This window comes from Paramisgurnus dabryanus, chromosome 12, assembly GCF_030506205.2.
Source record: "Paramisgurnus dabryanus chromosome 12, PD_genome_1.1, whole genome shotgun sequence".
Classification (NCBI taxonomy): Eukaryota; Metazoa; Chordata; class Actinopteri; order Cypriniformes; family Cobitidae; genus Paramisgurnus; species Paramisgurnus dabryanus.
In genome coordinates, this window is record NC_133348.1 from 29,926,039 (window position 1) to 29,944,455 (window position 18,417).

General features: G+C 35.6%; 1 protein-coding gene across 6 annotated transcripts in view; it reads right to left on the reverse strand.

The window, feature by feature from the left end:
* Positions 1–18,130, reverse strand: part of cdk19 (cyclin dependent kinase 19) — a 76,134-nt gene extending 58,004 nt beyond the window's left edge. Inside the window, exons 1-2 of one of the 6 annotated variants that reach the window (XM_065268734.2) lie at positions 17,679–18,130; positions 7,756–7,828 (exon numbers count right to left, since the gene is read on the reverse strand). In XM_065268734.2, the coding sequence (XP_065124806.1) occupies positions 7,756–7,828; positions 17,679–17,806 (201 nt within the window). In that variant the 5' untranslated portion in view covers positions 17,807–18,130. Of the gene's footprint in view, positions 1–7,755; positions 7,832–17,678 lie in introns of all 6 variants that reach the window. The other 5 variants (XM_065268733.2, XM_065268732.2, XM_065268731.2 and 2 more) reach the window with 5 other exon arrangements.
* Positions 18,131–18,417: the final 287 nt, after the last annotated feature.

Genomic DNA, 18,417 nt, shown 5'->3' on the forward strand with positions numbered 1-18,417 from the left:
TATCAGTGTACTTAGTTTGTTTAAAACGGTCATATTTGTTATTAAAAATCATCAATATATGCTACGTAATAATAGCAAAAGAACTTATTTATTTTTCACTAAAATAGGAAAGTTTCTTCATGCCACAGTCATAATTTTGGCTAAATGCAGAATATGCGTGCCTATTCTACTTTTTGAAAAAAGCAAAAAGGATTAAGTGAAAATAATGAATCGATACTTGATAAATGGGTGACTTGTTCATTATTGTAGTATCAAGAAATGCATTACATTTTTTAAAAACAAAGCCCGCCTTTTAATCTTTCTGACTAGAGCTGTGCGCCAGGCAAATTCCAAACGAGCAGGGCTGGGTTTCCCAAAAGCATCGCTAAGTAGATCGTAAAAACAATCTTAAAATTCATCTTAGAATTATGGGCCGTTTCCCAAAAGCTTTGTAGCTTAAGTAGCACTCGAAAATCATCGTAGATCTACGAGTGCTCTGGAGTAATCGTTAATTTATAAGTGCATCGTAAGACAGCAGTGTTACAAGGTCACCTGCAGGACAACCAGCAAATTGCACTCCTGCAATAACGATAATGTAATGTTTTAAATGTAGGCTATATTTATTTATTGGGTTTTTTTTCTTTGTTTATTTGTTTAAATTACTTTAATATAATATATTTAAAATTCAAACGAGAAATGAAATTTAAATTACTAAACATAAATTAATTAAGAAGGAAAACGTATTTGGTACAATTTTGGTAAAAGTTGGTACTAGCAAATTGATAAATGGTTCCTACCAATTGCTGCTATAATTCATCTAGGCTACAGTAAAAAAATATTTTTTTGAAGGGTATGGCATCTGATTAAAGAAACCAAATAAATATTTACGGTACAATGCAATAATCCTTAATAATAAATAAACATAGATAATAAACAACAAATAAAAAGAAAAATCTAAACTATATTATAAAATGCAGAAGGCATTGCGCAGTGGGACGAGTCCTAACTAAATATGAAAAAAGAATATTTCATGATGCACAAATTATTAAAACATTTAATAAGTCATTGAACAATAATTAATCATATTTTAAAAAATATGAGTGCACATCGGCTGAAGATCATTAGCCTAAACAAGCTTCTGCTACAATTACGAGTCATTCAGTAAGTGACATTTCAGCACTTGACAAAGGGATAGCGACTCGTTAGTAGCACTTAAAACCCAGCTGCGAGCGATCGTTTTACCTTGTAGAAAGCACTCTTGAGTGCTAAGTTCAATCGTTATAGGAAAACCCAGCCCAGGACCATTTCCGACAATAAAATGCTCTGCAAAGTTAACTAAAACAACTGCAAAATTTACCTGTAGCCTACAACGGACTCGAAAGCTACAGAGAGTAATAGCTTTGAGCTGTTAAAAGCAGAACAGACCTTAAAGGAAGGATTGTAAATGGTGGATATAATATTAACATGTAATTTGCAGTCCGGATTAGGGTGGAATGGCACAGCCAGACTGCCGGTCTAAAAACCGAGACCGTTTTGACTTCATTCCGTACACGCTGACAGGCAGCTGCTTCTATAAACGGCTTGTTTGTCTCCATGCTCAGTCTGGAAACAGTTAAATGTTTCTAATAACAGCGCGATTTGTAAGTGCATTCCGGTCACGGTATGTATATCAAATGCATATGGTCAAATAGTTCAATTAGTGCTGCTGTCAAATAAGGCTCATGTTTTTGTTAATTACGGCAAGTTACATCCAATATTATCGTTGCACCCGCTTGCTTTATTTTAGCTGCGTCACCTAAGCAGCTCCACTCCATCCAGCTGGCTCGCTGACATTCGGCAAATGTTCGTTGAAGAGACACTGATGTTTTAATGATAAAACCGCTTCATGCAGTGTTTTTAACGATTTAATGACCTCGGCTGAATTGTCAGGCACTGATAATAACCTAAACGAGGGGTTGTTCTAGTTCACGTTAATGCTACATATTTGCCATGCTATACATAAATGCTTTAATATCATTAATATAATATCGATAACGCGGTCTGGCCGCCTTTCAGCGCTGTAACACCGGCAACGGTAAATGGCAGTGAGCCCAGCTTTTATTTTGAAAAGAGCTTATTGAGGGGGCGTGGCATTACTTTGAAGCAATACCCCTGATTGGCTGACTACACGCGTGGATCGTAGTGACAAACTCTGCGGAAAGATAGTGCCAAAAAGATCTGTAGACTTGTGCAGAAGGATTCGTGAATGCCCTGTGATCTGCAAACACAGATTCAACACTTGCATGCTGAACTTTGCACAGAATGTGTAAGAATGTCTTTTTACAATGGTTGGAAAATACAAGTTAGACTGTGTTTGTTTGCAAATTGTGAGGAGGGCATTTGTAGATTTTTTTAATGGAAAACAGCGAAACAGTTGTGCCAAAATTCTGAAAACAAATGCAACACAATCTACAAACAAATAATGACCCTCATGCGCAGACAAATCACTTTGCATTCATTTAAATTCTGTTTGTCAAGTACAAGTCGATGATTTCTATTTGTGAATCATAAAGAGTTGGTTTGCGGATTTTAAATCTATTTGTAAATCGCATTTTATATTTGTATGTCATGAAGAGTCTGTTCGTGGATTTTTATATATTTGTAGATCTCGTTTTACATTTGCGGATCATGAGGAGTTTGTTTGCAGATTTGGAACCTATTTGCAGATTTGTTTCGTGTTTACAAATTGTAGTCTCTTCATTTTCAACGATTATGGCATTATTTTGTCACCAAAGCGAAACAATAGTGTCAGAATTCTGAAAACAAATGTGACACAATCTACAAATAGAAAATGATATTCATCTGCAAAGAAGTCACTTTACATTCATTCAAATTCTGGTTTTCAAGTACAAGTCACTGATTTCTTTTTGTAAATCATGCTTTATATTTGTGGATCACAAAGACGATTCGTAGATCTTGTTTTACATTTGCGGATCACAAGGACTGTGTTTGTGGATTTTTAATCTATTTGTAGATTGCGTTTTGTGTTTACAAGTTGTAATATCTATTTATGACTTTTACTCTGTCCATTTTCAATAATATTGGCCTAAAATTACCCCCATACTAGTCTGTCAAACCTTTTCCTTCTTTTCCCAAACCTTTTTATGGAATCATAAAGTCCAACAAAGAACCTTTTTGGATCCTTTATTATTAAGTGTTTGATTTGTAAATAAAATAAAATCTGTGGTTGAAACGTTGAGTTATACATGCAATATAATTAATATCTCTGCTCAGAATGATGCCGTGTTTACAGGTGATGTCATGAGGAATCACAGCAGCTGGTAAGATTGGATCTTGGATAGTTTTACAACCCAAACCACTAATGATGCTATCGATCAGACACACGTTCTTGCTGACACTCTTGAGTGCTTTATTAAGCTTTAAAGTGAGTCATAATGTTTTGCCATTACTGTATAATGGATCTATCTAATCCTGACAGATTGAAACATAAATTCAGAAGATAGAAAGTCATGTGGGTGAGGAAAAGAAGATTTTCATTTAAGTGCAAACTTCCCTTTAAAATTTTCTTAATGCTGTGTTAAGTAAATTTCTTAAAAAAATAAGTGCATACAGACAGCATAAAATGTAATGCACATCAGCAAACAGACATGCTGTTCATGATCAGTTTTGCCATGAGCAACTAATAAGACTCAATGAAGCAGAGAATGGGAAGCACCTGCGACTCATGAAAACAAGCACTGACTCCAGCAACACTCCAAAATCACAATACACACTTAATTGGGTTGAGTACATACTTATTGACCATTAAAGGTGCAGTGTGTAAATTTTCGTGGCATCTAGTGGTGAGGTTGCGAATTGCCATCAATGGCTTAATCCACTGCTCACCCCTCGCTTTTGAAACACATAGAAAAGCTACAGTAGCCGCCACCAGATAAACATGTCATCGTCTGAGACAACTTAGTAAAACAATTTGTCTGTTAAGGGCGTCTGTAGAAAAATGGCGGCACAAAATGGCGACTTCCATGTAAGGGGACCATCGGTGTATGTAGATAAAAAGGTCTCGTTCTAAGGTAATAAACACATAACGGTTCATTATGAAAGGTCTTTATACACCCCTGATAATATAGTTTTGTATATAATTTTGCATTTCTGTCAAAAGATCCTTCTAAAAATTACACACTGCACCTTTAAAATAGAACAATTTATATAGAATGATGCAAAGATGTAACGATTACTAGTTTAATGGTTAACCGTGATCAAAATGTCCAACGGTTAGTATTCCCGCATCATTTTTAAATTACCATTAAATCGTGCCAGTGTCACGGCTTGAAAACCACTGTCAACCATCAACCAATTTAAGCAATAACATGACACAAACACATTCATTCACTCATTCACAAAAATTTTCACATTTGAGAAATCTAGTTGTATTGACACATGTTTACTTCATATTTCTTTAGACAGGTCCATCTTTCTATTCATAAAATAATGTGTTCTGATGAAATTAATGCTCTGTTTGTTTCTTCTGTGATTGCTGTGGGCGCAGGTGTCGTGCAGCTTTACTCCTGGGTCATAAAGTACACCTGATTTCTCACAACGTATAAAGACATGCTTGCTGATTTGTCCTGTTTTAATATAAATCTGATCACTTGTGTTTTATCTGAACTACATGAATATATCTCTCACGTCCTCCAAATGTGCCATGATTAATGTTAATGTTATTTATTTGATGTTTATGCGAAAACAAAAGTGCAGTTACATGTAAAATCCATTTTTGGTTTGGTTTGCATCAGTACTTTTTTTACATTTCTAAAAATTGTTCACAAAACCATGATAATATTGATAATAACCGTGGTAATTTTGGTCACTATACTCATCTCTAGTAGGGATGGGACGATTACCGGTTTCACAATTAACCACAATAAAATGTCCTGACGGTTAGTATTATCATTTAAAATTTTATTATCATTACAACCGTGTTTGATTACCGTGATTTTGAAAACTCACGGTAAATCCTGTCCAGCTAGAATCAGTTTGACGCAGGCGCGCACATGCAACATAGTTTTTGCACAAGAAGGCATTTAAGGGATTATGTATTGTTTTCATTCATTCAAGATAAACTTATTAGACAGATTTATTTATTTTATTACAGAAATAATTTCAGGGACATGAAATATTAAATTGTGATTTTCAAAAATAAAACTTTAAGTGTGTGTATCAGTTTTTTGAACATTTCCATCTCATTTGAACAAAACCATGATAATATTGATAACCGTGCTATTTTTGGTCACAATAATCATGATATGAAATTTTCACCGTCCTATCCCTAATCTCTAGTATGTTTACATCTGCAGTAAAGGTACCACTGCGCATCTGGATACTTTGCTGATACTGTATTAATTCTCAAAAATGCATTATAGATTTTTTTGTAATTTTTATCATACAAGATTCATGGCAGTTGTTTTTTAGATAGCAGTCATCTTATCTCTAAACAAGAGTGACAGTAAGTACTTGCTAAGGTTTGCATATGGTGGTGTGTTCTAGATGACAGCTTTCTAAAATTATATCCTTTTCTATTCCAAAAAAATAAATATCCCAATATATATCATCTTGCATACAGCATCGCATTGTATTCGTATCGCAACCTCTTTATGTGATACATATCGACAGATTCTTGTCAAAACACAGGCCTAATCTGCAGTTTTATCACTGTCATGTGACCCATATAATTGTTTAACAAAGAAGGAAATAATTTACGTAGTTGTTAAACAAGTGTTGTTAAACAAATACAACACAACTACAAAGAATACATTTCTTGGCATCTTTCCATTACTTTGACTCGAAAAGAGCCGCTTGGCTTATATTTTTATATATTTTATATATTTGTAATTTTTATTAAATTAATCCTCAGTTCTCGAGGCCTCATGGCATGGGATAAAAAATTGTCCTTCAGACGCATACTGAAAAATCTCGAAAGAACCAGTACATCTGGTTATTTCGCACTGGTCTTAAGGGTGTCACGATTTCGATTTTAAATCGAAATCGATCGAAATTAAGTCCCATCCTCGAACTTCGAATTAAAAAATGGTATCGTCGATGCTGCCACGCCCCCATGTCACGTCCGGTCGGCTTACCAAGCGGGGGGAAAACCTCTCAGATATTTATATTTTAAACACGAGGGATGTATTAATACTTGAAATGCATATCATAAACAGGATTACTACCTACTGATCTGCCTTCGGACAGAGCGCAGCTCTCTGCACTTGCGTGAGAATGAGGCGCCAAGATGCAGCAGATTATATTTCAAACAAAAGGGATAGTTTGCCACAGCTCGCATGAAACGCATAAAACTGAACAAATACGTAAGGATTACTACTACTTTAGTTTATGTTTAGACTTCGGATAGATGCGAGAGTGCGTGCCGTGCACGTCAGACAGAGAGAAGCACAGCTGCTTGACGCGCTGGATTTATTTCAGATGCTTGTCCAAGACGTGCGCAAAACTGCGCATTAAGTCCATCTGCGTGCAAGAAGGAATCCTCTACAAGTTCTCTCGTGTAAAGTGAAGCCCAAAAACACCCATGCAAGGAAAAGCACGCAATGTGTATGTTAATGTGTAACTATAACAATAATAATAATAAATATTAATGGCATAGCATTTTTTGTCTTTCAAAAAAAAAGTAAAAATCGAGAATTGAATCGAATCGTGACCCTAGAATCGAAAATGTAATCGAATCGAGGATTTGGAGAATCGTGACACCCCTACAAGTGTGCATACTGGTGTTTTGGACATACTATTCAATATTCATACAGATTCGTGCGCACTATATAGTAGGGAAGGTGATTTTGTATGCCTTCTGCATGTTTCTCTCCTTACTTCCTGAAACAGCAGAGGACTTGCTCTATATCTGGCCATTAAAACATAGGAGTGATATGCCACAGAGACCTTCACTTACTCCCCTGTGCTTATTGTATGGAAAAGACGCCTCCAGGGGAATCTCACACAGCTGATCTCCAATCCTTTACCTCTCTGCTTTATCGGGGGAAAATAAATGACTGAGCTAAATAAGATCACATACACGTCTCGTCATTTGCACAGGTTACCATATAATATGTTGTCATTTTCTTGTTTAGTCTATGACATTAATACATTTGCATTTTGGATATTTCTGTATTGATGCAAATAATCACATATACAAACAATCACATATTTATTACAATTTTCATTAAATATTCAAATAAATATTTATTTAAACTGTCCATTATATATCTACATTTTATTGGCTTATGTTGAAAGTCAAACCCGAAGTTAAAAGTCATTGTCTGTTAATGTCATGTGATTTTGGGTGCTGACAGTTAATTTTTTTGACTGGGGTAGTTACATAATATTTCATGCAACTGAAATAAGGCAATGCAGCATTAAAAGTGTTGCAGTGTTTTCCTTTATTACTGCATGCACTGACAGAACCCTTTTAAAACTGAAAGCTCAATCAAAAATTAACTACATTTTAAAAGTTAATAAATGTACTTTTTAAGATGGCAAGAGCTGATATATTGAAAATAACTTGCACAGGTTTTACCTATACTAGTCTATGATTATACTTTCGAAACAGTGAAGGAGTTGAATATTTTACATGTTTGTTTAAGGTGCCAGTTACTGTCGAGAGTGCAGATTTTATACTCGGAGAGACACTAAATTACTTTTATTGGCAACACGGCAGATGTCACAGTAATAATCCTTTAATACAGTGAAAGAGAAAGTGTGTGGGGTACTCACAGCTATTTCCCTGCAGGCAGACATGGATATTCCAGTGCCTTCTATCTGTTTCAGCGCATACTCCTTCTCATCTCTTCTGTAAAAACACAGAAACAACATTACTGAAAGTGAAGAAAAACTTTTAACACACAATACTCCAACCACCACAATTAAATAACAAATCATTACAGGTAATCGTCATGTTATCCAATTTAATTATTACACATTCTTAATATTTATTAACATCATTACAGCATCTATGGCTGTATTCACACATATAAATAAAAACTCCAACTGACAACATTGAACTCAAACAAAACTCAAGCAGACAAAAGTGAAATCAAACTAAACTCAAGCAGACCACTGTAAAATCAAACAAAACTCCCATGGCCAACAGTGAACTCAAACAAAACTCCAGCAGACCACTGTGAAATTAAACAAAACTCCCAGGGCAATAGTGAACTTAAACGTAACTCCAACGGACAAAAGTGAAATCAAACTTAACCAAAACAGACAACAGTGAACCCAAACAAAACTCAAGCAGACAACCATGAACTCAAACATATGACACTGAAATCAATCTAAACTCCAGCAGACCACTTTGATATTAAACAAAACTCCCGGGGCAACAGTGAAGTTAAACGTAACTCCAGCGGACAAAAGTGAAATCATACTAAACCCAAGCAGACAACAGTGAACCCAAACAAAACTCAAGCAGACAAAAGTGAAATCAAACAAAACTCAAACAACACAAAAGTGAACTCAAACCAAACTCCAACAGACAAAACTGAACTCAAACAAAACTCAAACAGACAAAATTGAACTTAAACAGAACTCAAACAGACAGCATTGAACTAAAAAAATCTAGTGGACAAACGTAAATCAAACAAAACTCAAGCAAACAACACTGAAATCAAACAAAACTCCTGGGACAAAAGTCAAGTCAAACCAAACTCAAACAGACAAAATTGAACTAAAAAAATCTAGCAGACAAAAGTGAAATCAAACAAAACTCAAACAGACAACATTGAACAAAAAAATCTAGTCGACAAACATGAAATCAAACTAAACTCAAGCAGACAACATTGAACTGAAACAAAACTCAAACCGACAACCGTGACCTTAAACAAAACTCAAACATATGACATTGAAATTAAAACTAAACTCCAGCAGACCACTTGGAAATTAAACAAAACTCCCAGGGCAACAGTGAACTTAAACGGAACTCCAGCGGACAAAAGTGAAATCAAACAAAACTCAAACAACACAAAAGTGAACTCAAACCGAACTTAAACAGAACTCAAACAGACAGCATTGAACTAAAAAAATCTAGCGGACAAACGTAAATCAAACAAAACTCAAGCCAACAACACTGAAATCAAACAAAACTCCCGGGACAAAAGTCAAGTCAAACCAAACTCAAACAGACAAAATTGAACTAAAAAAATCTAGCAGACAAAAGTGAAATCAAACAAAACTCAAACACACAACATTGAACAAAAAAATCTAGTCGACAAACATGAAATCAAACTAAACTCAAGCAGACAACATTGAACTAAAACAAAACTCAAACCGACAACCGTGACCTTAAACAAAACTCAAACATATGACATTGAAATTAAAACTAAACTCCAGCAGACCACTTGGAAATTAAACAAAACTCCCAGGGCAACAGTGAACTTAAACGGAACTCCAGCGGACAAAAGTGAAATCATACTAAACCCAAGCAGACAACAGTGAACCCAAACAAAACTCAAATAGACAACACTGAACTCAAACTAAACTCAAGCAGACCACTGTAAAAATCAAACAAACCCCCGTGACAAAAATCACCACAGACAACATTGAACTCAGACAAAACTCAAGCAGACAACATTGAACTCAAACCAAAGAACTCTAATAGACCACTGTGAAATCAAACAACAGTAAAATAGCAGTGAGCACTTTAATTCGATAAAAATCATTTTCGCCATATAATTTTCCACAATAAACCGGTGGTGACCGTTCGTTAAGTGATTGATAATGTTTGTGTAATGCTGCGCAGGCATTTTGCAGACTGCACTTGCTGATGGTGCACATGGTCTTGGTTTACAATCACAGTATCACTCACTCATTTAGACTTAGAAGAGTGGAGTAATTTGTGACCATAGCTGGGTCTCCATCCAAACAAAAAGCGAATCTTTTCAAAATTGGCAAAAAAAGAAAAACAAACAAATGTGAATTAGGCACATTTCCATCAAGTTGTTTGAGCGAATGACGGTGGTATTGGTAACCTAGTAACCAACAGAAGACAAAACAAAGCACGCTTAGAAAATGGAGACAGGCTGCATTTAGTCACGATTGGGCAATTTATTAATTTATTAGCAGCGAAGCTTGTTATTGCCAAACTAAATGCTGTGCACAAAAAAAGGAATGCAGCATTTTTGATGCAGGCACTAGCAGTAAGGGCATTAAAGGGACACTCCACTTTTTGTGAAAATATACTCATTTTCCAGCTCCCCTAGAGTTAAACATTAGATTTTTACTATTTTGGAATCCATTCAGCCAATCTCCTAGCCCATTAACATCGCGCAACAAAATAACCAAAGAGTTTCAATATTTTTCCCATTTAAAACTCGACTCTTCTGTAGTAACATTGTGTAACTAAGACTGACAGAAAATTAAAGGAAAAGTCTACCATTTTGCCATATTAAATTATGTTATTACCTCAACCTAGACGAATTAATACATGCCTATCTTTTTTCAATTTGTGCACTGTACAGCGTGTTGTGAATGTGTTAGCATTTAGCCTAGCCCCATTCATTCCTATGGTACCAAAAAAAAGTTTTATTTTGTGGCACCATACTAACTGGTATAACTCCTCATGTAACAGTCTTTAAATAGGGAAAACACGAAATGTTTGGTGGCTTCCCTGTTTGGTACCATAGGAATGAATGGGGCTAGGCTAAATGCTAACACATTCACGACGCGCTGTACAGTGCACGCATTGAAAAAAGATAGGTATGTATTAATTTGTCTAAGTTGAGGTAATAACAGTTTTATATGGCAAAAGGGTAGACTATTCCTTTAAAAGTTGCGATTTTCTAGGCAGATATGGCTAGGAACTATACTCTCATTCTGGCGAAATTATCAAGGACTTTGCCGCCGTAACTTGAGTGCAGGAGGCGCAATGATATTACCCAGTGCCAGAAAATAGTCACCTGCCATTAAAAGTTACTAAGGGGACTATTTTCAGCTGCGTAATATCAGAACTCTTAGGGAGCTGGAAAATGAGCATATTTTCAAAAAAGTGGAGTTTCCCTTTAAGACGATGTCATAATATTTCTTTTACTAGTAATATTCTAATCTGTATTCTACCTCAATAGATGTGATTGGTCAGCTAAAACCCCACCCTCAGGTTAAAAAAAATCTACAACATATAGCATTGCGTTTTCTCATACACTTTTCCACTTGCAACAGTAAAGACAAAGATTTTCTTGTGGGCAAACACAAATAAAGGAATGTATGGGAAACAATGCAAGAAGATGGGAGACTTCCTCATACACCTATACAGATAAACAGTTATCTAAAAACATTCAAAAACAAAGGATTAAATAACAAAAGGCAATAAAAACAGCTTAACCCAAACTGTTCATGAAGAAAACATTCATAAATACAAATTAAACACAGTCAATTTCTCATGAAGATTCTTCAATGCTAATGGATTTTCCACACTTAGTGTCAGAGGATGGCTGGTGTGCTGTGAGTGTGTTTAAGTGTTAAAAGCCAGGAAAATGCAAATGTGCAGGAGTGAATCATGCAAATATGTCATTCAGAAGTGCAACGCTGACAGAGGACGCATTAATTCGGATGGAGTAGTTTTCTCTAAATAACATTATTAAATATACCTGGTTTACTTAATCCAAAAAGGATAAAAATGTATAAACATGAAACACAATCACTTTAGAGGAGTAACTACAAATAATCAGTCATCTATCCAATAAATTCATTTTCATTTGAACAGAAAACTGCAGCTGTGACCCATCAGTTCAAACCAGCTTGACCAGGCAGAAAACTTAGCATAGCTGGTTGGCTGGAAGTAGCTGTTTAAAATGGAAGTAGTCTAGCTTGTTTTAGTCTTCACCGCCGGGCAAAGCTGGTCTTGCTGAGCAGCACATTCAGTTCCTTCACATGTGCAAAACAATGTTTGTTTAACAATTGTTTACATTTCAAAACACATGATGAACTTCACAATACACAGATAAGTGACTAGTCCTTGAAAACGCTGTTTTGGCAAGGCCCACCCACTGATTAACATAATATTTGCATATTTGCATACAGGTTGACTTTAAAAAACCTAAAAACTGTAAAACAGGAGAGAACCTAAAATTAAATCTGAATTGTATCATAATTATTGCATGAGCTGTATTCATTAAAAACTTTTAGATTTAATCAAATGTATTTGCTGTTTCTTTTTTATGTTTGCATTTGCATTTTAATATTGGCACTCTTGCCTCGAAATTGTAGAGAAAATGAAATGACAAATCATCAACTGGATTTAATTTTTTCTTTTATAATGAAATATATATCTGTTTTTAATTTTGATCATTTAAAGGGATAGTTCGGCCAAAAATGATATTAAACCCATGATTTACTCACCCCCAAGCTGTCCGAGATGCATATGTCCATCGTTTTTCAGACAAACACATTTTCTGATATTTTAGAAAATGTTTTAGATCTTTCAGTTGATTAAATGTAATGTTACGGGGTCTACGACCTTCAAGTCCAAAAAAAGTGCGTCCATCCTTCACAAATTAAATCCAAACGGCTCCAGGATGATAAACAAAGGTCTTCTGATGGTAATCCGCGCGGAGTTGTTGTAGAAATATCCATATTTAAAACATTATTAACGTAAATAAATACCTTCCGGTAGCGCCGCCATCTTAGACTCCTATGTATTCAGGAGAGAGTATTAGCGTAGTGTACGCACTTTTCTTAGTGACGTATCACAAATTCGGAGGGCGGGGGCACATAGCAGCAGAGTAGCCTCCGTAGGCTGCGTAAGCTCTCATCCTGAATGCGGACGCGACTAAGATGGCGACGCTCCCGGAAGGTATTTATTTACGTTAATAAAGTTTTAAATATGGATATTTCTATAACAACACCGCACGGATTACCCTCAGAAGACCTTTGTTTATCCTCCTGGAGCCGTTTGGATTTAATTTGTGAAGGATGGACGCACTTTTTTTGGACTTGAAGGTCGTGGACCCCGTAACATTACATTTAATCAACTGAAAGATTAAAACATTTTCAAAAATATCCAAAAATGTGTTTGTCTGAAAAACGATGGACATATGCAACTTGGACAGCTTGAGGGTGAGTAAATCATGGGTTTAATATCATTTTTGGCGGGACTATCCCTTTAAATGATTTATTTAAAAGTGGCAGAAAATGCCTTCCATAGACGCACAACCTGTCGTATGACCTCACACCACTATAAAAGTATTATTCTTCTAATAAAAGAGAAATTTTTACAAACAAAGGAACTTTTTTTCTTATGAGTGGCAAATACGCTGACAGACATTTACCACAACATGACAATAATTCAGTGTTTAAACTTTAGCAACAGAACAATATCACACTATCAAAAGAACCACAATCATTAGTAAAAAAACAAAACAAGGACAACGATTATGAATACACAAGGTTAAGAAGATTTGTGCAGATTCTGTTACCCTGCCGTTTGTCTTCCTTTGACCCTTCCCAGGTGAAAAGTAGTAGGCTTCCATAGTGTACTTAAACTGATCTATTTTTGTGCACTAATTTTGTACATCATATACAAAAAATCTTCCTCAGTACTTCTCAAGATAATCTTAAGAACATCAAAGTGTTGTGCTATTTTGCTAAAATGTATTTCAGTTTAATACAAGTGTTAACTAAATAAAAAATTTTAATACAGAGATAGTAGGCTATGTTAAAAGCGCATTTTAGTTCATATTTGGTGTCTCAAAATAGCACAAATAAGTACACTTAGATGATCTTAATAAGAACTTTATAAGGATATTTTGTATATTACATACAAAATTAGTGCATGAAAACAGAGCACTTTATTTACATTATGGAAGTGTACTATTTTTTAACATGGGTTACCATTAAGAAAAGTCTACGGGCGAATTCCAAATGGGGTTTTGGCACCCTTGAAAGGCACTTTGGGAAGGGGACTTCAAATAAACAGTCGCTTTAGATAAAGACGAAATGAAAATGTTTTCCATTGCTCTATTTGCCAAATGTATTTTAATCGACTACAGTATGAGACACAATCACGCAACTCCACCCAGAGTTTACACATCAATAGTTTTAATCTTTGATTAAGGCATAGGGATGAGCACTTCTGACTGGAGTTCGGACACATCTACTGTTACTTCTGTATGTAAATCACCTCATTTATGATTGGCAAACAATAAAGGTCACTTTTCATGATCAAATCAGCCCAATTAAATCCCACCGTGCATCTTTTTTATTGTGGAAAATCTTGTCACCCAACACACAATAATCGCAGAAACTGATACATCACTGTCAACATCTGTCTTTCACATGGCTAATTGTTTTAAAATGCATTTAAACATTTATTCATGTATTACGTCTTTAAACATGAGGATTGGCCACACTTAATCGTGCTACACAGATGTAAAATGAACTCAACTTAACACCCTGCGCAATGAGTGTTTTATAATTTTTTATTTATACGCATTTATAATTTTCACATCGAGCGCCTCGTTGTTTAAATGGGAAATGCACTTGCACCCATCTGTTTGCCCATGGGAGTGCTGGTCTGAAAATAAGGTGTGTTCAAGCGCATTGTTGGCGCGTTGCTATTTTTAAGCAACTGAAAACAATTGTGCCATTGACCAACTAAATCCTAGTCTAAAGACAGTATTTTATTTATTTAATTAAAGGGTGTGTTAGTAATATGCGCCTTTAGGTGGGTACACAACAGGCATACACTGCTTATTACAGACACAGGGATGTGCAGCAGCATACAATTATGCCACATATTAGAAATGAAATGATATTAGGTATGTAAAGATAAAAATGCCTACATGTTACAATGGATAGTCATAGCATGTATCAGAATTGCCATAAGTATTGATGAATCAATTTGGTTTCCTTTCTGGAGAAGTCTTTAGTCATATTCTCTTGCGAAATCCAATTTTTTTCCATGTTATGTAACGTGGATAAGTTCAAAGTGGTTGTGTTATGTGTCATGCACTATAAAAGTGAAAAGTGGGTTCAACTTGAAAAGTGACTTCAACTGGTAACGCCTAAAAAATTTTAAAAGTAAAATTGAAAGTTGAAAAAATTACATTTTTTAGGTGTTACCAATTGAAGTAGTTTTTTTACAATGTGTCTGTGATGTGTAATGGATGCACATACTGTGAAAACAAATTCCTCTCGAGGACAATTAAATGATCTATGTACATACCAAATCCGCTATGGTGCAGGCACAACTGGAATTTAAAGGGAATTTAAAAGATGAAATTCTGATTGGTTCATTGCATGTGTCACCCAAAACAAACCCATAACTCATTAGGGGAATAGGTACAACACTTTTGGACCATAGGCCTGGCGCGTTGACCCTTTTTCCATTGTTATAGAAAAACTGAATTTGGTTCGAGACCATGCGCTTACATCATTAAAATGTGTCTGTTTACCTTTTTCGATTATCAGTTTGTAACTGAATGTATCTTTCTAAGTGACAATAAACAAAAAAAACACATTTTCCACTATTCACATCACCAAACAGGCAATAATAAAATAATAGAGAAGAATAACTAGGTTTCCATAAAACTCCAAACTACAATCCACAAAAAATTTTGTGCTTATTACATATATATACAGGTCCATTTATCATGAGCAGTTTCTACAGCTGAATGACTAAAAACTGTCTGTCTGTGTCAGTGGTTGGTATGAGACCAATGCTTTTATCCACTGTGAAGATATCTTATATTGTCTGCAGAAGGGCATGCGTGTTCCCAAGGACTCAGTCACACAAATCAAAACACTTTATCTGTTCTCTTAAATGATAAACTTGTATTTCAAGGTACTTAACTTAAGCGGTTTCCCAGACAGGGATTAGACTAGTCCTAGACTAAAACAAATATAAACGCTGTCCAAAATGAAATCAACTTGCACTGACATATCTTAAAATACATCAGTGCCCTTTGTTTTGCCTCAAAATCAAAAGTAATGTTTACTAATCCTAAAGTAAACCACCACAAAATGTACTAAAGCATGAAGTTAAAACAACTTGGTCAATTAGGTTTTGACGTGTGAATAGTTGACATAACTTATAAAAACTAGTAGTTCATCAAAAACTTTCATTTCAAATCTGCTTTATCTTGTGTCACTTAGAAATACTTTGTTGGCAGAATCCATTAAGAGTCTGATGAAAAATGCTCATTTGCAATAAAACATGTCAAATGCAATTCAATAAAAGCAAACTATACCATCTTGATCTTTCAGCGGTTTACCACACAGGGTTCCCACACTTTAGTTAACTTCAAATTCAAGGACTTTTAAGGTCCAAAACCCTCAAATTCAAGGACTAAATGTGGGAACACATTTCAAGTGAGAGCAAGGTTACATCGTGTTACCTTTTAAGATGAGAGAGAGAGAGAGAGAGAGAGAGAGAGAGAGAGAGAGAGAGAGAGAGATGTAATGCAATTCTAATCTAGAGTTGTTACACATCCCATTGTTTGAACATGAGAGTTGACTGAATGCCGAAGCCACACCTGCTCATTATCATAGGATGAGCAAAGGTTACATAACTCTAGCCACTGATGTAATTGTTGACACTGACCGTTGCACTATAAAGACTACTATTCAATCATCTATTTCATAAAAATTTACTCAATTTATGTTTTAGGATTGATATAAACATAAATACAAACAAATTAATTCATATGATCGCATGCACATATCAACAAAGAACCATATGAACACCTGTTTACAGGAACATACAAAGCATGAACTCCTGAACACAGCTGTATTAATAATAAGCAACCCGGTGGCCCCACTGTCTCAGCTTTTGTCTTGGCCTGGATGAAGAAACCCAACCAACTCCAGTCAAACCATTACGTTACAAACATGGCCCAAATAAAGCCCATGTCACTCCTCTATTGGTCTCACTTCACTACAGACACATATAGCTGCCAACATCAATAGCATGATGACACCAAAAATGTCATCAACACCAAAAATCATGTGTTTGACTCTCATTGAACACCTCTTGGAAAATCATTTCGGAAAAGAAATCTGCCAAATACATAAATGTTAATTCAAGGCATTGAAGTTGGCCCTGTGGTCTGCCACTTGAACCCCACCCTCATACTTCAACACACCCACACCAGTCAATGTCACCTCCTGCTCCTTTACTGTCAGTGAGGTAGATCCATCACAACACACAAAGCCATTTATTCTCTCTCTCTCTCTCTCTCTCTCTCTCTCTCTCTCTCTCTCTCTCTCTCTCTCTCTCTCTCAGACCAAACAATCACAAACTTCAGAAAAAAAGCAGAAGAAACTCTCTTCCGTCAGAAGTTTTCTACTTCTACTTTTTTCATTACTCTCGAAGCTTTCCACAGCGACACTGAGAGTAATGTTGATCGTTTAGCATCACCATTATGACTAAACGCAATGAAAATGTCAACTTCTGCACACACGTACACATGAACAAACACGCACATACGAGATTTTCTGCACATATGAACATATAAACAGACGAACACATGCGCAAAATAACACACACACACATCAGTAACATAAACACACATGGTGGTTTGGGGGAGGACCGTGTGAAGTGCGCACATGAAAACAAAAACAAGCAACGCAGCGCGATTCATCCGACACATGCGAACAACACAAGCGCATACATGGCGTCAATCAAACGCGTTTCGCGCGTCTCTTACCCGTCTTTACGCTTCGCTTTATAAACATGCCCGTATGTGCCGCGACCCACTTTACAACCTTCATATTCAAACAGATCCTCCACTCTCTCCCTCTCGGCGGCGAGCTTCGTTTTGAAGTCGTAGTCCATTTTAACCCATAAATATTTCTTAATTTACAATAAAATAAAATATTAATTATTACATGCATTAATTAAATGATCCGATCGTTTTATTACCCCACCATTTCCTTGTTTGGGATTTTGGTCAGCTCCGCTTAATGATCACGTGTGTCATGACGTTTATTTATTGTGGTGCGAGGTCTTCTGGGAAATGTAGTCCTTTGCTGGATGGGTCGTCGGACGATGCAACGTCTGTGCAACTACAACGCACATATCGCGCTGCGGACGTTTTAATGCAATATAGTAGGGATAATAGTTACCAGACATTACAAGCGCGGTTGAAATTAATGTTAGTTGTAATTTTTGCATTGTTTGTTGACAAACACTTATGTAATGTGCAATGCAGTCCTCCGTTGTATAATATCAAGGCTGACTAAATTCTTTGTACCTTATTTTGGTACCAATTAACAAAATAAATAAATACATGAAATGTTATGTTTACATTATTTATTTTATTATTTATTTTCGAATTTAAAGGTAAGTAAATGGATACCAATAAGCAATAATTAGATATTAATTCCCGAATATAACTTTTACAATATAATTCAGTAGAATTTAGTAACGCAGATTTTAATTCGCCT